Source organism: Xenopus laevis, chromosome 9_10S (genome assembly GCF_017654675.1).
Source record: "Xenopus laevis strain J_2021 chromosome 9_10S, Xenopus_laevis_v10.1, whole genome shotgun sequence".
NCBI classification, from domain to species: domain Eukaryota; kingdom Metazoa; phylum Chordata; class Amphibia; order Anura; family Pipidae; genus Xenopus; species Xenopus laevis.
The window spans coordinates 46,040,396-46,060,338 of NC_054388.1; the positions used below are offsets into that span (position 1 = coordinate 46,040,396).

The 19,943-nt window shown below is 44.3% G+C and overlaps 1 protein-coding gene across 5 annotated transcripts in view; it reads right to left on the reverse strand.

The window, feature by feature from the left end:
* Positions 1–4,677: 4,677 nt before the first annotated feature.
* The window catches only part of LOC108702158 (axin-2), a 31,658-nt gene continuing 16,392 nt past the window's right edge, over positions 4,678–19,943 (reverse strand). For 3 of the 5 annotated variants that reach the window (XM_041578054.1, XM_018237661.2, XM_018237660.2), the window contains exons 3-11: positions 14,492–14,632; positions 13,033–13,135; positions 11,778–11,912; positions 10,680–11,158; positions 10,096–10,272; positions 9,568–9,789; positions 8,296–8,385; positions 7,679–7,840; positions 4,678–6,600 (exon numbers count right to left, since the gene is read on the reverse strand). In XM_041578054.1, coding sequence (XP_041433988.1) covers positions 6,474–6,600; positions 7,679–7,840; positions 8,296–8,385; positions 9,568–9,789; positions 10,096–10,272; positions 10,680–11,158; positions 11,778–11,912; positions 13,033–13,135; positions 14,492–14,632 — 1,636 coding nt within the window. In that variant the 3' untranslated portion in view covers positions 4,678–6,473. Of the gene's footprint in view, positions 6,601–7,632; positions 7,841–8,295; positions 8,386–9,567; positions 9,790–10,095; positions 10,273–10,679; positions 11,159–11,777; positions 11,913–13,032; positions 13,136–14,491; positions 14,633–19,943 lie in introns of all 5 variants that reach the window. The other 2 variants (XM_041578055.1, XM_041578056.1) reach the window with 2 other exon arrangements.

Genomic DNA, 19,943 nt, shown 5'->3' on the forward strand with positions numbered 1-19,943 from the left:
TCGGCATGACGTTGGCTCCCTTTGGCGCAAAGTGAAGGTTTTACTGATCTGCTTAGAAAATCGGCACAGAAAGTCTTGACTTTACTCAGAAATCAATGGACACAAAGCAAAGGAGAAGGAATTGAAGGAGAGGATCCTGACGTTGGGGGTCTGTTCAGGGGGAAAGCTGAAGCAACTCTGCTTTTCGTTGTATTCTATAGCAATGCCTCGCAATGAAGCCCAGGAGACCGTTTTGGCTATTGGTTCTACTGGCGGAAAGAAAATATATAAGCAGTCGTGGCACACTGCAGTAATAACGAAAGGGTTCTGGCCTCCTATACCAATATGGTTGCCATCTGTCCGATTTTTCACGTGGGCAGTTCAGTTCAAAACTGGGTGTCCGGGTTTCAGAGTTTGAAAACCTTGCCAAAACACTGCCCCTTAGGCTTTACCTCATCCACCAATCACTAACTACTACGATATTGGCCAATGCTCATATAATCAATCCACCCAAAATGCCTTTGCCCCACCCACTGACATCATACCAACATCATCAGGCTGACTCCTGTCCGGTTTCCAAACAGGGGAAAAGGTGGCAACGATATACAGTATATTCTGCATAGGATGTGTAGCATCACAAAATCCAGCATAGACGAGATTATATTGATGACATCAATATGGGGGTTCAATTTGGAGCCAAAGCTAGAAATCAGGCATGGATGCTAAGAGGGTAGTAACATTTAGGGAATATCAATATATCATCCTTTCAGTCTTGACAGACAAATACTTGGGTTCTGCATGCCCAGACCACATCACCATCAGTCACCAATAAAATTCCAGCCACTTGCCACTAAAGTGAGAGCAGGAAAGAACTCCTCCTTCCCTTCATATGGCATTGATATCACCTTCTTCCCCCAGTTCCAGGATAGGTAGCAATAGTGAAGGTAAAAAAACATTTAAAAAAAGAGGAGCTAGGATTGGAGAGTGAGACAAGAATAATAGTAAACAGGGATAGCTCGCGTTATAATCATGTTGAGCATCATGTGTCCAGTCTAAGTAGGCCCATAAGTAAACTAAAAAATGTTCATGTGTTTTTTATATATATAAAAATTCTTTTACAGAAACACTTTTTTGAAAATTTTCAGGAGCACATTGGAATGTACACTATGTTTGGACTGTATATAGAAACTGCTGGTAACTGAAGGATACTTGTAATAGAAATTTTCTACTCCAGAGATGGACTTTACAAATATCTAATTAACATTCGTTAACTCATGTGGCGGGTGGAGGCGGGGGAGTACACCCCTGGGTGGTTATTTAAAGCTTTGCATTGTACTCTCAGTACACACTTGATGCCCGAAATATGTCGTGTGGATTGCAATAAACATTACCAGTAATCCTGCATTTTGCCCCCCACGTTGATGGTACTTATTGGAATAGATGGTGTGAGGAAGGAGCACCAGTGGGACATACATGGGACACAATATACTGACTTTGAGTGTATAACCACAGTGTGAAGGAGCCAAGAAGAACAAAGTGCAGTGCAGACTTTAGCGGACATCCAAAGTCTCCTGCTGTTGCAAATCCCAAGGCTGTAGAACTATACAATGGTTTGTAGCCATTAAACAGAATAGGGACCATGGATGATTTGTTCCATGTTGGTCTGCTAAACTCTTTACTTTGCTAATCACTTTTAGTGATGTGGTCCCATTATGATGTACATCCATAAAAGCATTGTTAGCATTCTGTTCCATGGAAAATATTACTTAAATACTGATTTATGGGAAAATGTATATTATTATATTTAACAAAGAACTATTTCTTATGTAACCTTAACATAATAGATATCTGTCACGTTCGGCACCCAACACCAGAACAAACACCAGGCACCCTGGTCTCGGCTCGTGCTTCACCAGTAGTGTGACCGCCTTTGGGCCTCGGGAGGAGCCCTCGGCTTACTTGGATGCCACCTGGACTTAAACGAGAGGTGCAAGATGAGGGTTCTGGATAGGCAGAGGGGCACGACTGCAAAGCAAAGTCTTTGGACAGAAGACCGTAGTACAAGGCGTTAAGTAAAAGAGTAGTCAAATCAGGCCGGGTCGAGGCAGGCAGAGAATAAACGTTATCAGGCAGGCGAGGGTCAAACCAGGAAGACAATCAGAAGGGATTCAGCAGAAGGAGTAGTTGGTATACAGGCGAGGGTCAGGATCCAGAGTTGAGAATAGTCAAAAGCCAGGTAAGGGTCACAACAGGAATCAAACAAGTTCAAGATACAAAATAGCAAAAGCTCAAAAGCACCAGGTATGAACCTATCACGGGCAAGGTCCCACAGCCCTAATGGGCTTTAAATAGCGTTTGAATTACGCGCCATTGCGCGCTGACGTCACTACGTCAGCGCGCCTGTGCCTTTAAATTACACAAGAGCGCGCCGCGCGCGCCTTAAGACGCCGGCGCCTGCGGCCTAAAAGAAGCTGCTCGTTGCGGCGGGCGTCCCTGCCGTCCCCCCACTAGACCACCAGGTACGTTCCTTACAATATCTGAATGAAAAGCATGAAACAGGAGGGTGATGTAGACAACCTGTTTGTTGACAGTGACTTGAGATCTACTGATCAACACCTAAAGGTCTACTGGTAGATCCCAATTTACAGCCCATACTGTACCTAACTAAAAGGGAGTTGGGCCACCTGTAGAAAGCCAGTTGGTGGAGGAGATACCATAATTGGTCAAACTACATCTAGTTTGTGCAGAGCCTTCTCCTTGTCGTGGCAGGTTTAGAGCAGGGGGATAAATACATGTTAATAATAATAATGTTAATAATGGTACCACTATGTCCTGGTTCAGGTGAAAGGGAGATTCTACTTTGGATAAGAACCATTCTCATCACTAACTTATCCTGGTGAATTACCAGCCAGGTTTCTTTGACAAGGCATCTATTTCTGACACCTTTATGTGCACTGCTTTTACTTACTGGTGGATCCTGTAGAGTTTTGAGTCATACATTAAGGTCTTAAAAGGGTGTGGAATCTATATAAGATGGTTTGAGGACTCCCTGATGATAGGCTGCCCAGTTCTTGTAATAGAACATTGACAGAGCAGAGAACTCCACATGGTAGAACTCAGATCTTTCCTGAAGCCTCTGTTAAGACCTTTACCATGTCCTGTGTGTGGCATGGCTCCTAATCACCTCCCCTTTTATAGCACCATGTGTGGAATGTCTTGTTGTACAAGGCCATGGTGTTAATGTCCAGATTTTCCATCTACTGGCATATTTCTGATTGCAAGGGCCACTCATGTTGGCCTACCTATCAAAGCAAAGTAGAACTGCTGGTGAGAAAACAACACTAACTTTAATAGTCTTAATATTTGAATTGTTCCTACCAGTGGTTAGATTTGCTGTCTTTGGCCACAATGGCCAAAGCTTTCCTTTGTGTGCCCCAGGATTGTCGTTCTTCCAGAATATAGACTAGGTCCCTCGTGAAATCTGCCTTATTTGGAGAAAGTATGTGTGCTACAAGCCAGAGTCAGTTGTACTGAATGGGTTGTTGAAACTAGAAGCTATACTGTCTGATGGGGTTGCAGGTACCTGTCTTTGGTGGTTCCTTCCAACTATTGTCCTATAATACTCGTATTCTATTGTTATTGTCATCTGTTGTTTCCCAATTTTGCCCCATCAGTTGGGTCAATACCTGCAGGCCTTTTGTTTTCTGTTGAAACCTGGGGTATCTAAGGTTGAGGAATGTGCAGGTAGGTGTCCTTTAGATCAGTATTTGCAAGGACCATTCATATCCAGAAAATGTTGCTCAGCAATTGATGATGATGTATTAAATGTGCCTATGGGAGCTGGAAAGGGAATCTTGTAACTGTCTCTTATGGCTGAAATGAAGTTAGTTTGTGACAGATTCCTGGTATAAAGTTTTATAGTCTCCCACCTACCTGTGCATTTCCTGAAGCGAGCATACCCAGCTTGTTAGGTAGGAGTTACACTTCTCATACAGCAAGGTTATTAATAGGGATGCACCGAATCCAGGATTTGGTTCAGGATTCGCCGTTTTTCAGCTGGATTCGTATTTGGCTGAATCCTTCTGCCCGGCCGAACCGAAACCGAATTTGCATATGCAAATTAGGGGTGGGGAGGGAAATCACGTGACTTTTTGTAATACATGTTTTCCCCTTCCCACCCACAATTAGCATATGCAAATTAGGATTCGGTTCAGTATTCGGCCGAATCTTTCACAAAGGATTCGGGTGTTCGACCTAGTTATTAATAACATTGGTTAGCTCTGATTGGTTTTCAAACTGTGGCCTGCCCCTTGAGGATCCTGAAGGCCAGTTAGGGTGAGATTTGGGGTGAGTGCTTCTTTGTGCCCTGGGTACCCCTGGAACTATAGCAGGGTGACTGTTACCCCAATGTTTCTATATATCTGTAACTTTGTTATGAGCTAAGGGGGCCCAGTCTGAAGGCCAGTTAGGGTGAGATTTGGGGTGAGTGCTTATTTGTGCCCTGGGTACCCCTGGAACTAAAGCAGGGTGACTGTTACCCCAATGTTTCTATATATCTGTAACCTTGTTATGAGCTAAGGGGCCCAGCCCAAAGACCAGTTAGGGTGAGATTTGGGGTGAGTGCTTATTTTTGCCCTGGGTACCCCTGGAACTATATCCAATATTTCTTAAGCAAAATAACAGAACGGAGAAACAATATTAATTTGAAAAATATAAACCTTTTAATAAATGCTACATCTCTTAATTACAATAATTACTGTACCATGTGATCTGTTCTTTATAGGGTAACTCTGTATATAATGCATCATTTACAGTATAACTTGGACAAGAGGCCGATCGAGTCAGAAGTACGAAACATTAAAGGCAGAAAAGATCCATTAACCCCTTAAATCAAGGGAAGCTTTAGACCCTACACAGGGTGACATACAGTGAATTCTCACCATAGAGGCACAAGGATTTCATTCATTTAACACTAAGCCGTGTCATTAGAATATCAGATACATATATTACACTTTTTACAGATATACTGTACAAGGAATGTTACATACAATATACAATAGAATAATAACAGAATATTATTTCTAAGCTGATAAATCAATAGCCCACGCCCATAGGCAGCTGCAAATTACAATTCCCTGTATCTTCAGCTAAGAATACTGGGAGCTGCAGTTCACAGTAAGCTGAGGGAAGCAAGCCATAAAGGAGACGGTATAATGATGTCAGAGTAAACCTTGTTTCTGATTTATTACATACTGTTTCTCAGGGATTATTGTAGCTTTTAGTTGAAAATCAAGACGGCTGCCGGATTTCAGCGATCAGGTGACCAACATACACAGGTAAATAAAAGCAGCGACTCCGCCCATTCAGACCAAGTTGGCAGTTTATTGAGTTATAGCCAATTATGAGTCGGCAGCTTTTATCAGGCATGTTATAAAGGCCCCCAAATATGCAAATAAATTAAAGGGCAACAACCACCATTGTAGCAAGTGCTCTTGGAGTAATGGGCAGGGATTGTAGAAGCAGCATAAAATATGGAGGATGTAGTTGTGCAGGTGCTGGAGGTGGTAATAGACAGCAGTGAAAAAAAGACAAGCCCTCTGGTTTAAGCCTTTAGATATAGCCTATATTATATCCTATATCCCAATGGTATTGATGAAGCGTGGAGCATTGAACCATTATAAAATGCATTACCTTTGGTATTGGCAGTGTTTTGTCTTTCCTATGGAATAACTGAAGTGTTCCACGACACTATATGTAACTGTGTCACTGCAACTATATGTAAGTAATGTTACAGGAGCTGTAGATATGTATTAAATGCTGTAGTTTAAGGTACACATCATGACTTGGGACCCTGGATAGGCTCGTTCTGAGCAGTATCTTGTTGCAACTATTTTGTACTGCATGGACACTTGCATGTAACCACTAGTCTGGATGTGTGAACTAACACTCAGCTGGATGAACATTTACATTTTATTGTTTGAACTTTTTTCTTCTAAATGGGGACTCGTGTTTTGAAGTCTGCTTATTTGCATGGTCCCTTGTGATGTCATAAAAGGGGTGGTCCTTATGTAATCACGTGATAATGAGGTTTGGCCCCCGAAAATAATTGAAGAATGGCACAATAAAATGCGATTGAGCCTTTTGTTTTTACAAATTTCAATTATCGCGAATGCAGCAGCAAAGGCCAAACAGCGGCCGAAATGTTCAATAAATAGGAAAATAACAAAAGGCAAGTTCTCTCTGACCGACATGTTTACTGCATAGGAGCTGGGGGTCGTGCGCACATTCTGCAGTGACTCCAGCCCACAAAACTCTCACCTCATGGAAGCTCATAGTATCTTCATGGTGGATTCCAGGGCCCTGGAGGGCACATTCGATACCAGCCGTGCAAATGGCGGTGTAAATAAGTGCATAGAGTGTTTAATGTGCCAAGTTGACAGAGTCCCTATCCAGGTCGAACTTGGAATGTATATTGCATGGAAATGCACAGAGGCTCAGTCAAATCGCTCCACTTTTCCAAGTACTCGCCCTTCGCAGGTGGGCAACATGGCGTCATCTTCCCAGATTTCCTCGAACACTGCCCCGCACTCAAATTCCTGGCTGGTCTTCTTAAAGTAATACCTACATGAAGAACATGGGACATAGTGAGGTGCGTCGCTCACCAGCTGTATCACTCTGGACAGTAATAACAAGGAAGCGGCAACTCCACTGGCCAATGACTTTCCTACATCATGTGAATCCCATGAGTCACTTAAAGTGATCAGTTATTAGTGCTGCTCCAGCAAACTTCTGCACTGAAATCTGTTTATCAAAAGAGCATTATTTTTTTTATATTTAATTTTGAAATTTGGTATGGTGCTAGACATATTGACAGTTTCCAAGGTGCCCCCAGTCATGTGATTGTGTTCTGATAAACTTCAGTCACTCTTTACTTTTGTACTGCAAGTTGGAGTGATATCACCCCCTCCCTTTCCCCCCAGCAGCCTAACAACAGAACAATGGGAAGGTAAAAAGATAACAGCTGCCTGGTAGATATAAAAACAGCACTCAATAGTAAAATCCAGGTCCCACTGTGACACATTCAGTAACATTGAGTAGGAGAAACAATTGCCTGCCAGAAAGCATTTCCACAGTGCAGCACTAGCTCTTTCTGAATATATATTACAACTAAAAAAAATACTCTTGTTGGGTTAAGAATGAAATTTTACACGCTAGAGTGAATTATTTGCTGTGTAAACAGTGTAATTGTAATTTAGTAATAATAACTACACCATAAAAATCACAAAAGAATCCCTTTAATAACCAGATTTTAAATAAGCATTATAGAGAATTAAGCAGATTCAACTTGCTGCTAATAAAGAAGAGACACTGTTTCTGTCTATATCCTAAAATGCTCATCTCTTCCCCAGACCCAGAGAATGAGGCAAAGTGGAGCAAACAAAGTGTAGTGAATGTGAATAGAGAGAATTAGAGAGAAGATTGCATGCAATGACTGGAGGGGCAGTTCCATGTTTTCATTACAAATATAGGAGATTTTGCACAGGGCGGTGTCCCCCCTCCCTCACACTAACAGCGCAATGAGGGAGCTAACAACACAAAGTGGATCCCCGACACACAAACAAGACAGAGCCGTGGCCGGCGTGTCAGACTCACAGGGTTGGCGAGATTCCTTAAACGGGAATACTTGTGGGCCCCGTACCTATAGTTTCCTTTCTTGCTCAGCTGCTCCTTGAAGTGCCCCAAGGTTAGGTTGCGGGATTTCAGCGTCCACCGATATGGGATTTTATCTTCGCAAAAGAAATAAGTGACCATGAGCTCAGTGGGAGAATGGGGAGCCTGCAGCCTCTTTGGCTCCTTGTGTCTGGTGGGGATAAAGGAGAGAAAGAAACCATGGTATTGGGGTGTCACTTAGGCCTGTATGGTTCATCAAAAACACAGACTAGAGTACAAAGTCTCATGGGGAGAATTGGGTCTTTAAATATCTTGGGGGTACCCCCAGGCACCATGCAAATAATTAGATTGGGGGGACAGTTTGCAACTAGTGTCGTTTTCTGTATTTATTTGGAATTATTTAGCAGAATTTTAACTTGTAAGTGTTATCTGGTTGCTAAGGTCCCAGTCCCCCTAGCAACCAATGACTGTAAGATAAATATGAGATTTGTGATGCAATAATAATAATCATCCCTAAAGTTGCTCTCTAGTTGCTGGGGTCTCTGACCCTAAATGTTAGGGGTCTGTTGGGTGGCACACATTGTATATGCAATGGAATAATACTTTAGATCTCAAGCTCTGATAGTCAGCACATATATCACTTACTCGTCAGACACTGGGGCGGCAGTGGTATTGGGTGAAGGTGCCAACTGGCTGTTGACAGGGTGGATTCTCTGCTGCCCAGTAACAGAACATCTGCAAAAGATTGAACCCAATCAATACAATAGGGGGCAACACATAATCAGAGCATTCATTGGGTGGGCAGACGCACACAAACACAAATATTGGAGATGAGGGTTAAGTTGCTACTGAACAAATATCCATATTTCCCTTTAGCTTGTGTCCCTGGTGTTTTTCTGTATGGCAGCGCCAGTCCTCCCCATATCGGCATGGTACACAAGCAGAGACATGAGTGATGGGCAAGTGAATAGAATTCCGTTTGTGCCCAGTGTCTGCCTGGGAAATGCAAATGAGCAAAACAAATAAGTTGCAGAGCGGCTGGGGGGGGGCAATCACACAAAAGATTTAGAGGGGGTTCCAGCTGAGCTTTCAAGTGCAGAAAGTTTGGTAGCAGCAGGTTATGGAGCAGCGGGGCTCCTCGCTCAGCCTGAGAGTTGGGAGGAGGGGAGAGAGGCTAAAAAGAGATGAGTGCAGAAGCCTTTGAAGTGGGTGTCAGGTTTGTTTGGGCTGCAGAATATAGAACTGACAGCAGCACTGGTGTCCTTGCTAGAGACGCTCTGTATTGAGCCTTGTTCTATGCGCCACAGACTCAGGTGATTAGAAACAACAGGCCCAACCCCTTCCCCAGCATACAGAGGGGGGCCTTAGAAGTTCACTTTTTGATCAAAGCTTTCTGGTTTTTCAATATAATTTCTTTCCATTGCAGCTAGGGTTGCCACCTTTTCTGAAAAAAAAAAATACCGGCCTTCCTATATATTTATCTTTTTTCCTTATTAGTAACATTGGGATCAACCATCGTTTTTACCGGGCCTGCTGAAAAAATTCCTTCCTGCAGCAGAGGGCGCTGTCCTGTTACTGCTAATGAAAAACACGTTCCTCTCAGCATCACAGGTGGGAAGTGGTACTGCAAGTGATTTTAATGTTGGAACAATTTTTGAGCTCAGAGTAAAGGCACAAACAGCGTTTGAATGAGCCCGGAGAAGTCTATTAACTTGATCTGCAACTTGTGGTTCTACTACTAAGAAAGAACTTCTGTCTGTCACTGGTATGTGAGAATTGCAGTACAGCAATAGCTGCAGAGTTAAATATGCCCTTTAAATGAAAAGGGATCAGGGAGCCTCTGTTCCAGCACAATCATCACAGGCTCCCCTGGTACTTCTAGCCTCCCGCACACTTGCAACAACAGTAAGAACCTACCTCTGTTTTTGCGGCTTGGACACTTCATTAAGTCTGCGGCAGGCCTCCTCAAGCTGGGCCAGTGTACTGGGAGGGGGCACAGGGGGTACTGCCTGTTCCTGGGGAGAAAGCTGGGAAGGCTGTAGGTTTCGTGGGTGACCGTTGCAAGTATGATGGCGGATGGTATGCTCTGCAGATGAGGAATGAGGTTCGCTAGAAGGGGTTTTCTTGATGTGCTGCAGACTGTGGAGATAAAGACAAGAAAGGCATTAACTCCAAGCAGTCATGTGCAGCCCCCATACACACCTGTAGAGGGCGATGTTACCTGCAGGAATGTCATTATAAATCTTAAGAGAATGAAGCGCCCAATGATGCTGGGAGAAATATTATATTTTAAGACAAAAGAACTGTAGGCCCATCAAATGATGCATACAGCCCCAAATTACCCAGAGGTTCAATAATCTTATGTGCAAGCACTCAGGGGACGAGGATGGAATACAGTCTCAGAGCATGAAGTTACATCCACAATTTGATAAGTGTTCATCCTACCTGTGAGCTTTGTGTCTGCTTTGTCTTTCTTTTTCACACCCTACAACCTGCTGCCAGTTGTTTGCTGTAAATTCTTCACCCGGCAATTGGTATATAAGTGTGGCACCATCTACAGGGCCGTCACCAGGACAGTCAGTCATTTTGCAGCACTTCCTGGATATGGAGCCACAGCGAGCACTGAATCAAAAAGAAATGAGCACACAATGTCACCCACAGCCACAAACTCAGCATCACTATTAGCTTAAAGGGAAATACCCCTGATCTTTTTCAGTTGTCATTGGGGTGCAGTATGTTGTATTGAAACAACAGCTGATAGGCTACAAGTTGGACATCACTGATATTTAGTGTTACTTGCCCCTACTGCCACCAACTTACTCTGTGGTCACCATCTGGCACTACAGACTTGTCCTACTAAACCAGCAATTATACTAACAACTACTGCTGTGCTGATGCTCAGGATTTGTCACCCTCTTACTGAGAGCTCTGAGGACACACATGTAGCACAGCCCATTGTACATGTGTATATACTATTTGCAAGAGCTATCAATGCCCCACATAGGGCACAGTCAGGGTCCCCTTCTTACCCAGCATGCTCTAGAGGTAGCAGGGAGTAGTCGAGGCTCTTGGAATGAGTTTTAGTTGGCAGGTAGCAGCAGTACTGGGAGGAGCTGCTGCAGATACACTGTACTCTCCGCGCAGCTTCAGCCTCAATCTCTGCCTTGGACTTGGGTGCCGTGTGGTGGTGGATGTAGTGGTGGTGCACATGCTTTGTGGTTTGCTTTGTGACAAAGCCCTTGGCAAGAAGAGCACAGGGTGATACTGGCTGCAGGGTGGGCCATAAAGGGCAGGGTCGGTCTGGAGAATGGGGGCATAGACTGTGTCTGTCCATCCCTGGAGACTGGCATCCCGGAGTCTTCAAAACCCTGGACAAGTGGTCATCGAGAATGGCTTGAGCGTCTTCGTTACTTAAACTCAATGACAGTGAGGGCAGAGGCTGGTGTGCGGGGACCATAGGTTGAATGCACTTAGGAGTCTTGTAGTCTTCCTCCTCCTCCTCCTCCTCCTGTGGGGGGAGACAGACCAAATCCTTAACCAGTGCCAGTATTAGTTGCTTTTATGTCAGCTGTGGGACACACATATAGGAAACACATGTCTTTGTGGAAGGGATTTGGGGAGCTGGCCCAGATTTCTCCAGTAACAGATAGATGGTCCCTTTAGCATTTCCCTCAGGAAGTCCCCAAAATCCATACCCTGTGCCATTCTCTGTACTGCATACCGCAACATAGTGGCACATGTATTTATATACACACATATCTGTACCCACCAACCTATCTACCTACCTGCACACACGTGTATACACTACCCGTCACACATACACTCCATGTACTTATTATACACAGATGTGCTTGTCACCTCTGCCCAAAAGTGGACATCCTGACTGGATATTTAGCAGTTCGTTTGGGTGATTGCCACAGACTTCACTTGTTCCCTTATATCCAAATATTATGCATCTGAATGAATTGCTAATTAGCCAAACAGAATGTGATCAGTTTAAAGGGGGTGAGGTGGCAAAGGAATGCTACACTACACTATATTGCATACATACACACAAGCCACTAGGCCATTGCTATTGAATGGTTCCTTGCACAGCTGCCCCCTCTAGTGCCAGGGCATATAATTACCTCTGTGATGTTCTGCTCTTCCACGCTGTCCTTCTCCTCCTGCTTCTCCTTCACTTTCTCCAGCCGAACGATAAGCTCAGCCGCAAACTCCGCTGGTTCCACAGGCGTCATCTCTCTGGGCAGCCGGTGTGTTCTCTACAGAGAGCAGGGAGAGGAAGGGAGAGCCATGGGTTAGCGGAGAGCAGCCAGTTGCACGGCTGAGTGTTAGAGCTGCAGTAATGTGCCTGGGCTGGATATTTATCAGTCAGAGCGATGGCTTCACGGAGAGGCATCCTGCCCAGCAGCCTTTGCCTTTAGCTCTAGCAGTTGGTTACACTCTGTGGAACCCTGCTTGTTCCCTCTGTACTACAACCAGCCTATCAGGAACTGCTCTGTAGTCGGAAATCTTCAAAGACTGTTGTCAGACATCAAAAACTGTGGGAGGTGGGAGAGAACGACTGAGGAGAGGAGAGAGAGGGAGTAGGCAGGAGAGAGGGAATGAGGGAAAGAGAGACAGGGATGGAAGGAGGGAGGGGAGAGAGTGAGTAGGCAGGAGACAGTGAATGAGAGAGAAAGACTGAGAAAGAGAGGAGAGAGATAATGAGAGAAAGGGATGGGGAATAGAAGAGAGAAAGGAATGACAAACAGAGAGAAACAGGGAATAGAGGGAGAGGGGGAGGAGTAGAGGAGATAGAGAATAAGTAAAGGAGAGTGAGAGACAGGCTAGGAGAGAGAGGATATTAAGGAGAGACAGAGAGTGACAGGGTAGTAGAGAGAGAGAGAGAGCAAGAAAGAAAGAATGACAGGCAGGAGAGGAGAGGAGAGAGGGGCAGCATGAAATAGAAAGTCACAGGACAGGTCAGGAGAAAAAGAACAGTAAGTGTGTCACATATAGACCCACAGAGTAAGACTGAAGGTATGCCTGAGAGTGAGAATACAGAAGGCAGGCAAGAGAGTGATAATGTTCCTGTTGCTAACAGCCAAACGTTGGGTTATCTTGATAACAGCCCATCAGTGAGTACATTACAGTGACCATCACTGCCATTTTCTAAACCAAAATGACTTGCGTGAAAAAAGCCTTTGGCTGCCAGTGGGTGCTGGGAGTTGCACTGCAGAATTCCGAATTGGAAAGCAGTCATGTAAAGTGTCACTTTCCTCTTGCCCCCACCACTTGTCTCTATTCTGCTCTGTCTCTCCAAAAATTGTGTTTATGTCTAAATCTTTATTTGAAAATGAATGCCCCCCCCACCCAACAAAGGGAGTGACCCAAACTTACATGAAAAGGAGGCAGCGAGACCAGTCCATTGGCTTTGACACTCCGAGCCATTTCCCTCTGCAGTTGCTTCTTGCTTCCCATCCTGTAGGGCTGGACCCCATCTCTGTGGGAAGAGAAAGACAGAAATGGTCATTTGCAGTCGTACCTGAGCAATATAGCAGGGGTGCTGGCGGTGAGATTGGGGGGGTATAATAGTCTGCATAATGTGGGAAAACACACCCTAACATAAGGACTTTCCCAGAGTAGGACACAGCTCAGTAGAACCACCACATTATGTCAGATGGTTCAATGTTAAATGAGCAGCTTGGGCTTTTAGTCGTAGGTCCCTTTGAAGCAGAAATCGGCATGACTACATATATTTGATACGAAACGCGTCAGGACTTTGATGTTTTTAATTTACTGAAATGAAGTCGTCTTTTATACAACAACAGTGCTTGCTGATTTCTTCTTCGATTGCACTTCACCTCCTGCTATAGTTTCGGGGCGACGCACCAGGGACACACTGCATTTTGCCTTCAAGATTTATGCAGTATTAAAGGGGTTGTTCACCTTTACATTAACTTTTAGTATGGTGTACAGAGTGATATTCTGCTTCCGTTTGCAATTGGTTTTCAGTTTTTATCATTTTATCATGAGTTATTTAGCTTTTTATTCAGCAGCTCTCCAGTTTGCAATTTCAGCAATTTGGTTGCTAGGGTTCAAATTACCATAGCAAACATGCACTGATTTGAATTAGACTGGAATATGAATAGGAGAGGCCCTGAATAGAAATATGAGTAATAAAAAGTAGCAATAACAGTACATTTGTAGCCTTTCTGAGCTTTTGTTGTTTAAATGGGACCCCCATTTGAAAGCTCGAGAGAGTCAGAAGAAAAAGGCAATTAATTCAAAAACTATAAAAAATAATAATGAAGACCAATGGAAAAGTTGCTTAGAATTGGTCATTCTATAACATACTACAAGTTAACTTGAAGGTGAACCACCCCTTTAAGGAGCTTGTAAACCCATGAGTGCAGGACCTGGGGTATATATACCTAGGGCAGAGAATTCACAGCATGAGGGACTAAAGTTTAGGTGTTTTATTGCTACTTAAGCTTATAGACATAAAATTTAAAATATTGTATTTAATTGTAGCGACCAGGTTCTTTATTAATGGATTTATGAACTGAGCTGCACTGATCAATATAGGTCCTTTGCAAAAGGAAAAGCACCCCCACCAACCAGAGTCCACCCCACCAACCAGTAGCCCATCCCTGCCAACCAGTAGCCCATCCCTGCCAGTCAGTAGCCCATACCCTGCCAACCCATCAGATCTGACACAGAGACTCTGACCATCTGTCCTTTCAGTCCCCTTCATTATTTACTGAGCCATTTCTGCTTGAGGTTTGTTTCCTGAAAGTCACCTCCACCCTGACCCTGGATAGATGACACAAGTTTAGGGTGCAAGGGATGTACTTACAGGCTGCTGTCTGTCACAGACATTGAATCGTCAGTCAGAGCATCGCTGGAGATCTCACTTTCATTGGCACTGGTGGCTGGGGCAAAAACATGCCCAGAGATAACATGATAAGGGTTGATGAGGTTGTTCCTCTTATAGGACCTAAGTAGGGGGAGGAGTGAGAGTTGAGTATTGTAAAACCCCCAGGAGATCCATTATTTAGTCCTATTCAACATGCAGTAGTGTCAGCCATAAAGCTGTCTTAAACTACACTCCCAGAATGCACTGCCAGTCAGCTCTAAACCTTTGGGCTCATCTCTCTCTCCCACTCTCTTCTCTATTAAGTCAATCATTTACAGCAGATACAGTGTCGGACTGGCCCACCGGGATATCAGGAAAACTCCCAGTGGGCCCAGGTGTCAGTGGGCCTTCATGCTTCTAAACATTTGGCTTATTTCATGGCCATTCTCTATTTCTATGAGAATAAAGAGGTTAGATGGACTAATAGGTTATAATATGTAAAGAAAAGAGAATAGAGGTTGAGTAAGTAAAGGAAGAAAATAATACTTTCAGTGGGCCCCTGGTCTAAAGGTTTTTGGGTGGGCCCCTGGTCTAAAGGTTTTTTGTGGGCCCCTGGTGTCCCAGTCCGACACTGCAGATAGGTGAGGCTCAAGGGAGATTTATTTGAACCCAATATAATAAGATATTACAGAGACACAGACAGTCACAGTTCAGTACAATTAGATGCTTTAGCCACAGCAGCACAGAATTCATTGCAGCCTGCAGCACGTTAACTGCTCTTTAGGAATGAAGTTCAAGGTGTCAGTCCCAGTGGAGCCAGAGTATTTCACTCACAGCTGGGGGACATTCCACTGAATTGGAACTGGGGGTAAACAACTACCTCCATTACAGGGTCTCTCATAGCAAAATATGTGACACTGAGGCCCCTCCCTGCCCTTTTCTCTGTGGGGATAATGATACTTAACAGGGGGGGGGCACAATTCTCTGGGAACCAATCATGCAAAAAATTCAAGAGCAAAAAAAGTCAAGGTGTAGAGTAGGGCAAAGTGTAGAGAGCAGAGCAAGGTGCACTGTAGAGAGAAGGGCAAAGTGTAGAGAGTAGAGCAAGATGTAGAGAGTAGAGCAAGGTGTAGAGAGTAGAACAAGGTGTAGAGAGTAAATAAACGGTGTAGAGAGTAAATAAAATAAACGGTGTAGAGAGTAGAGCAAGATGTAGAGAGTAGGGCAAGGTGTAGTGAGTAGGGCAAGGTCTAGAGTAGGGCAAGGTGTAGAGAGTAGAGCAAGATGTAGAGAGTAGAACAAGGTGTAGAGAGTAAGGCAAGTTGTAGTGAGTAGGGCAAGGTGAAGAGAGTAGGGCAAGGTGTAGAGAGTAGAACAAGGTGTAGAGAATAGAACAAGAGAGTAGAACAAGGTGTAGAGAGTAGAACAAGGTGTAGAGAGTAGAGCAAGATGTAGAGAGTAGGGCAAGGTGTAGAGAGTAAAGCAAGGTGTAGAGAGTAAAGCAAGGTGTAGTGAGTAGGGCAAGGTGTAGAGAGTAGGGCAAGGCGTAGAGAGCAGGGCAAGATGGAGAAAAAAGTCAAGATGGAGACAGTAGGGGAAGAGGGAACATTTGATACTTTACATGTTATCCAACCTGCAGTCCTTTAGCAGTTCAATGTCAGCTGCTGGACTATCTGTCAGACTGGGCTTCTTTATTTTATAGGTGCCCATTTAAGGAACAGTAACACCAAAAACTGAAAGTGTGTCAAAGTAATGGAAATATAATGTACTGTTGATCTGCACTGGTAAAACTGGCGTTTGCTTCAGAAAGACCTCTATAGTAGTGATGTGCGGGTCAAGAAAAACTTGACCTGACCCTAACCAGCCGCGCTCCCCTCTTTATATACCCACTCCCGCCCCCAGTGATGTCACAAAATGAGTGGGACGGGGCCTGCGCCAGTATATAAAAAGGCGTAAGCAGAGGCAGAAGTGGGGCAGAAGAAGGCGGGTGGGGAAAATGGAGGCTACAGTTCAACTCAAACCTGCCTGCGGTCCGAGGACATACTACGGAAGTCGGCCCCAACACGCGGGCATCAGGCAGCCTGCACATCACTACTCTATAGTTTATATAAATAAGCTGCTGTGTAGCCATGGGGGCAGCCATTCAAGCTGGAAAAAAGGAAAAAAGGCACAGGGCACATAGATGCTTGTTTATTTAAAGGGGACCTGTCACCCAAAAAAATAATTAAAAATCCTATTTTATCACATTAGACAAGCAAAATGAACTTTAATTACACTGTATAAATTATTTGAATCTTGTTTCCCTCAGCCTGGGAATTCAAAATCATAGCAAGCAGGCAGGAGCCATTTTGTGGACACTGTTATTAAGACAAGCCTTAAATCATCTCAGAATCCTGTTTGTGCACCAGAATGGGGGACCTGATGTCCATCTCCATGCCCTGGCTACACAATTAAATGGTGAAGCAAATGGGCGAATGTGGGGAGAGCAGTGACATCTAGGAAGTGCTGAATGGAAAGTGAAAGTAATTGTCTGCCCCGCCTCTATGCCCAGGGCATAGAGGAGGGGCAGACAATATTTGATTGACAGCTGAGATTTGACTAGGAATGCTTTAATAAAAAAATAGAAATTGGATTTCATGTTTAATTTGAAAAGGACTTTTATTATACAGCTTTTTGTGTCTGGATGACAGGTCCCCTTTAAACTTTAGTAGTCTTTCTAAAGCAAGCACACAGCTTTTACCAGTGCATTCTACCAATACATTATATGTTAAAGAAGAAGAGATGGTCTTTTTACTTGGGGGTGTCAAAAGTTAGGCACTCCCAAGTCATCACATTTCCTTACCTGAAACCCCAGGGCCGGTGCAGTTTTCTCCTAATAGTGAGCACCACGGAGCGATCGTCTTCCTGCTTCTTGTATCTTCAAATCTCCCGGGGTAGACGCATGCGCAGTAGAACAAAATAGTCGGCATTTTCATTAAAATTCGGCCTTTTGCTCTACTGCACATGTGCAGCCGCGAGAAAAAAGAAGAAGAAGCCGGAAGACGATCGCTCTGTGGTGCTCACTGGAAGAATCCTGGGCCGATGCAGTTTTCTTCTAATAGGTTCACCAGCCCGGGGTTTCAGGTAAGTAAATGCGATCACGTGGGGGTGCCTAAGGAAAGACATTTTCTTCTCCTTTAATTACTTTAAAACACTTTCATTTTTTGATGTTTTTGTTCCCTTAACTTTTGATTTAAGTGACATGGTGGAGATTTCAGTGACATGAGGAGTCATGCCTAAAATCACAATGATAGACCAAAGCAATAGCAAGAGGTAGGAGCACAACCTTTTGCCGTCAACAACTCTAACCTTTAAAACCAAACCCAGATGAACTCCAAATGGTGCCTGACATTTTATCGTGGTGTCTGCTGCAGACTGAACCTGTTTCTGTACAGCCATGCAGCATGCAACGTCAAGGTCAGCCTGAGACAGCATCCATAATATAGGCACAAGGCCAGAGGGGCCACTGGAAATATATACTTGTATAGTGCTACTGCCCAAACACCCAGCCTATAACACTGCCTTTTTAACCCCTTCTCTGCTCCCCAGACAGTGCTCTCAATAACGTGAATAGTGCTTTATTAAAGAAATAGAGGTATTGATTCAAATGGAATTTAGATGCTGTCCGCAATGGCAATTTATATCTGTTGCTAATCAGCCATGCAGGATGTAGAATTAATATACGTCTGCTTCTAGTGGAAAGTTGGTGTTTTTAACTACAGGGTATCTGCTGGCAGAGGTAAGTCCACTCTCTGGGAGTATCAGGCAGTGTAGGTACAAACACAGCCACAAGAGGGAAGTCTTCACAGTCTCATACAGCAAGGTCAGTTCGGGTGAGAGGAAAGTGATTAGCGCTTTAAGTAGTATGGGTGGCAAGGCATCAGGGCTCCTTTTAGCCCTCCTCACTCAGATCTCTCTCTAGCAGTGCTGGACAGGCAAGCTAATACCTCTACATGGGGGCTACAATATCTAGGTTCACCCCTTTATAAGCAGCCACGTGTTAAATACAATTTGGCTCATTTATAAACACTGGGCACATTTGCTCCAGGGCAGTAACCCATAGCAACCAATCAGTGATTTTTTTATCAGCCAGCTGTAGGAGCTATGAAAATAAACATTTGATTGATTGCCCTGGGTCATTGCCCAGTGAATACATTATCCTGTCTTCAAGCCATTATATAAGATTCATGCTGCAGACTACACTTGCTCTGTAGAACCACGCACTATGCATTTAATATAAGTGCTTACTTGGCAACCACACATTAACTGCCACTCATAGTTCTAAACAGACTGGCACTTGCTTCCCGTTTTGACTCTCAGCCTGTCAGTTGCTCCGTGCATCAGTTCTAAGTGTGAGAGGGTGAGGAGCACCTATTTCTGTAGCTACTTGCACAACCTAGAGGCCTTGCACCCACAAGACATCTTTATGCCTCACATGGCACCCTGTTATAGCATATAACTCCCTGTGCTGGGAGATTGTTACATATAAGCACAACTCCTCTCGTCACTCCCATTCTAGCGTTTCCTCCCCTGAAGGACTTCTTGGATTCCATTCGAAAATCTGAGAGCTTTTACTTAAACTCATGACATCACAGCCCAATCCTGGCCAACCTCTTTGCCTCACAACCCAGCACTGTCTAAGCTTTTGATCTGTCATCCCCTGAGGCTTCCAAATACCATCTCAGTAGCCCAGCACCCCCCACATGGTCACAATTAGGAGATCAGAGAAACTAGAAGAAACACTCCTAAATGTCAGGGAAACAGATAAATGTAATGAATTCCAACTACAAGCATGGGGTTAAAACATTCTATCCTTCCCACTCCAAGCAAGGCGTTTATGCCCTCTACTCAGGGGTTAACCATTACACTTTGCCCACCCCAAGTAAGGCGTTAACCTGTTATACCTTGCCCACTCGAAGCAAGGGGTTAGCCCCCTCTACACTACCCTCTCTAGTAAAAGGAATAACCCATACACTCTGCCAACCCCATGTAAGGGGATAATCCTCTCCACTCAAGCCTTTCTCAAGCGAGGGGGATAACTTGTTCCACTCTGCCCACTTTAAGCAAGGGGTTAACCCAATCCACTTTGCCCACTTCATGCAAGGGTTAATCCATTCCACTCTGTCCTCCCCAAGAAAGGGGTTAACCTATTCCACTTTGGCCACCCCAAGTAAGAGACTAACCCCCTTTACTCTGCTCACTGCAAAAGAGGGTTTGATCCATTCTACTCTGCCCACCTTGAGCAAGGGTTTATCCCCCTCTACTGTGCTAAACCCATGCAATAGGCTAACCTGATTTTACCTTGTCAACTGAAAGCAGAGTGTTATACTGGCTAAGTTGTGCCAAACCTTAGCTCAGCGATGAATAAAAACAGGGCTACTGTGGCCCTTCTTCACTGCACTACTACACATCT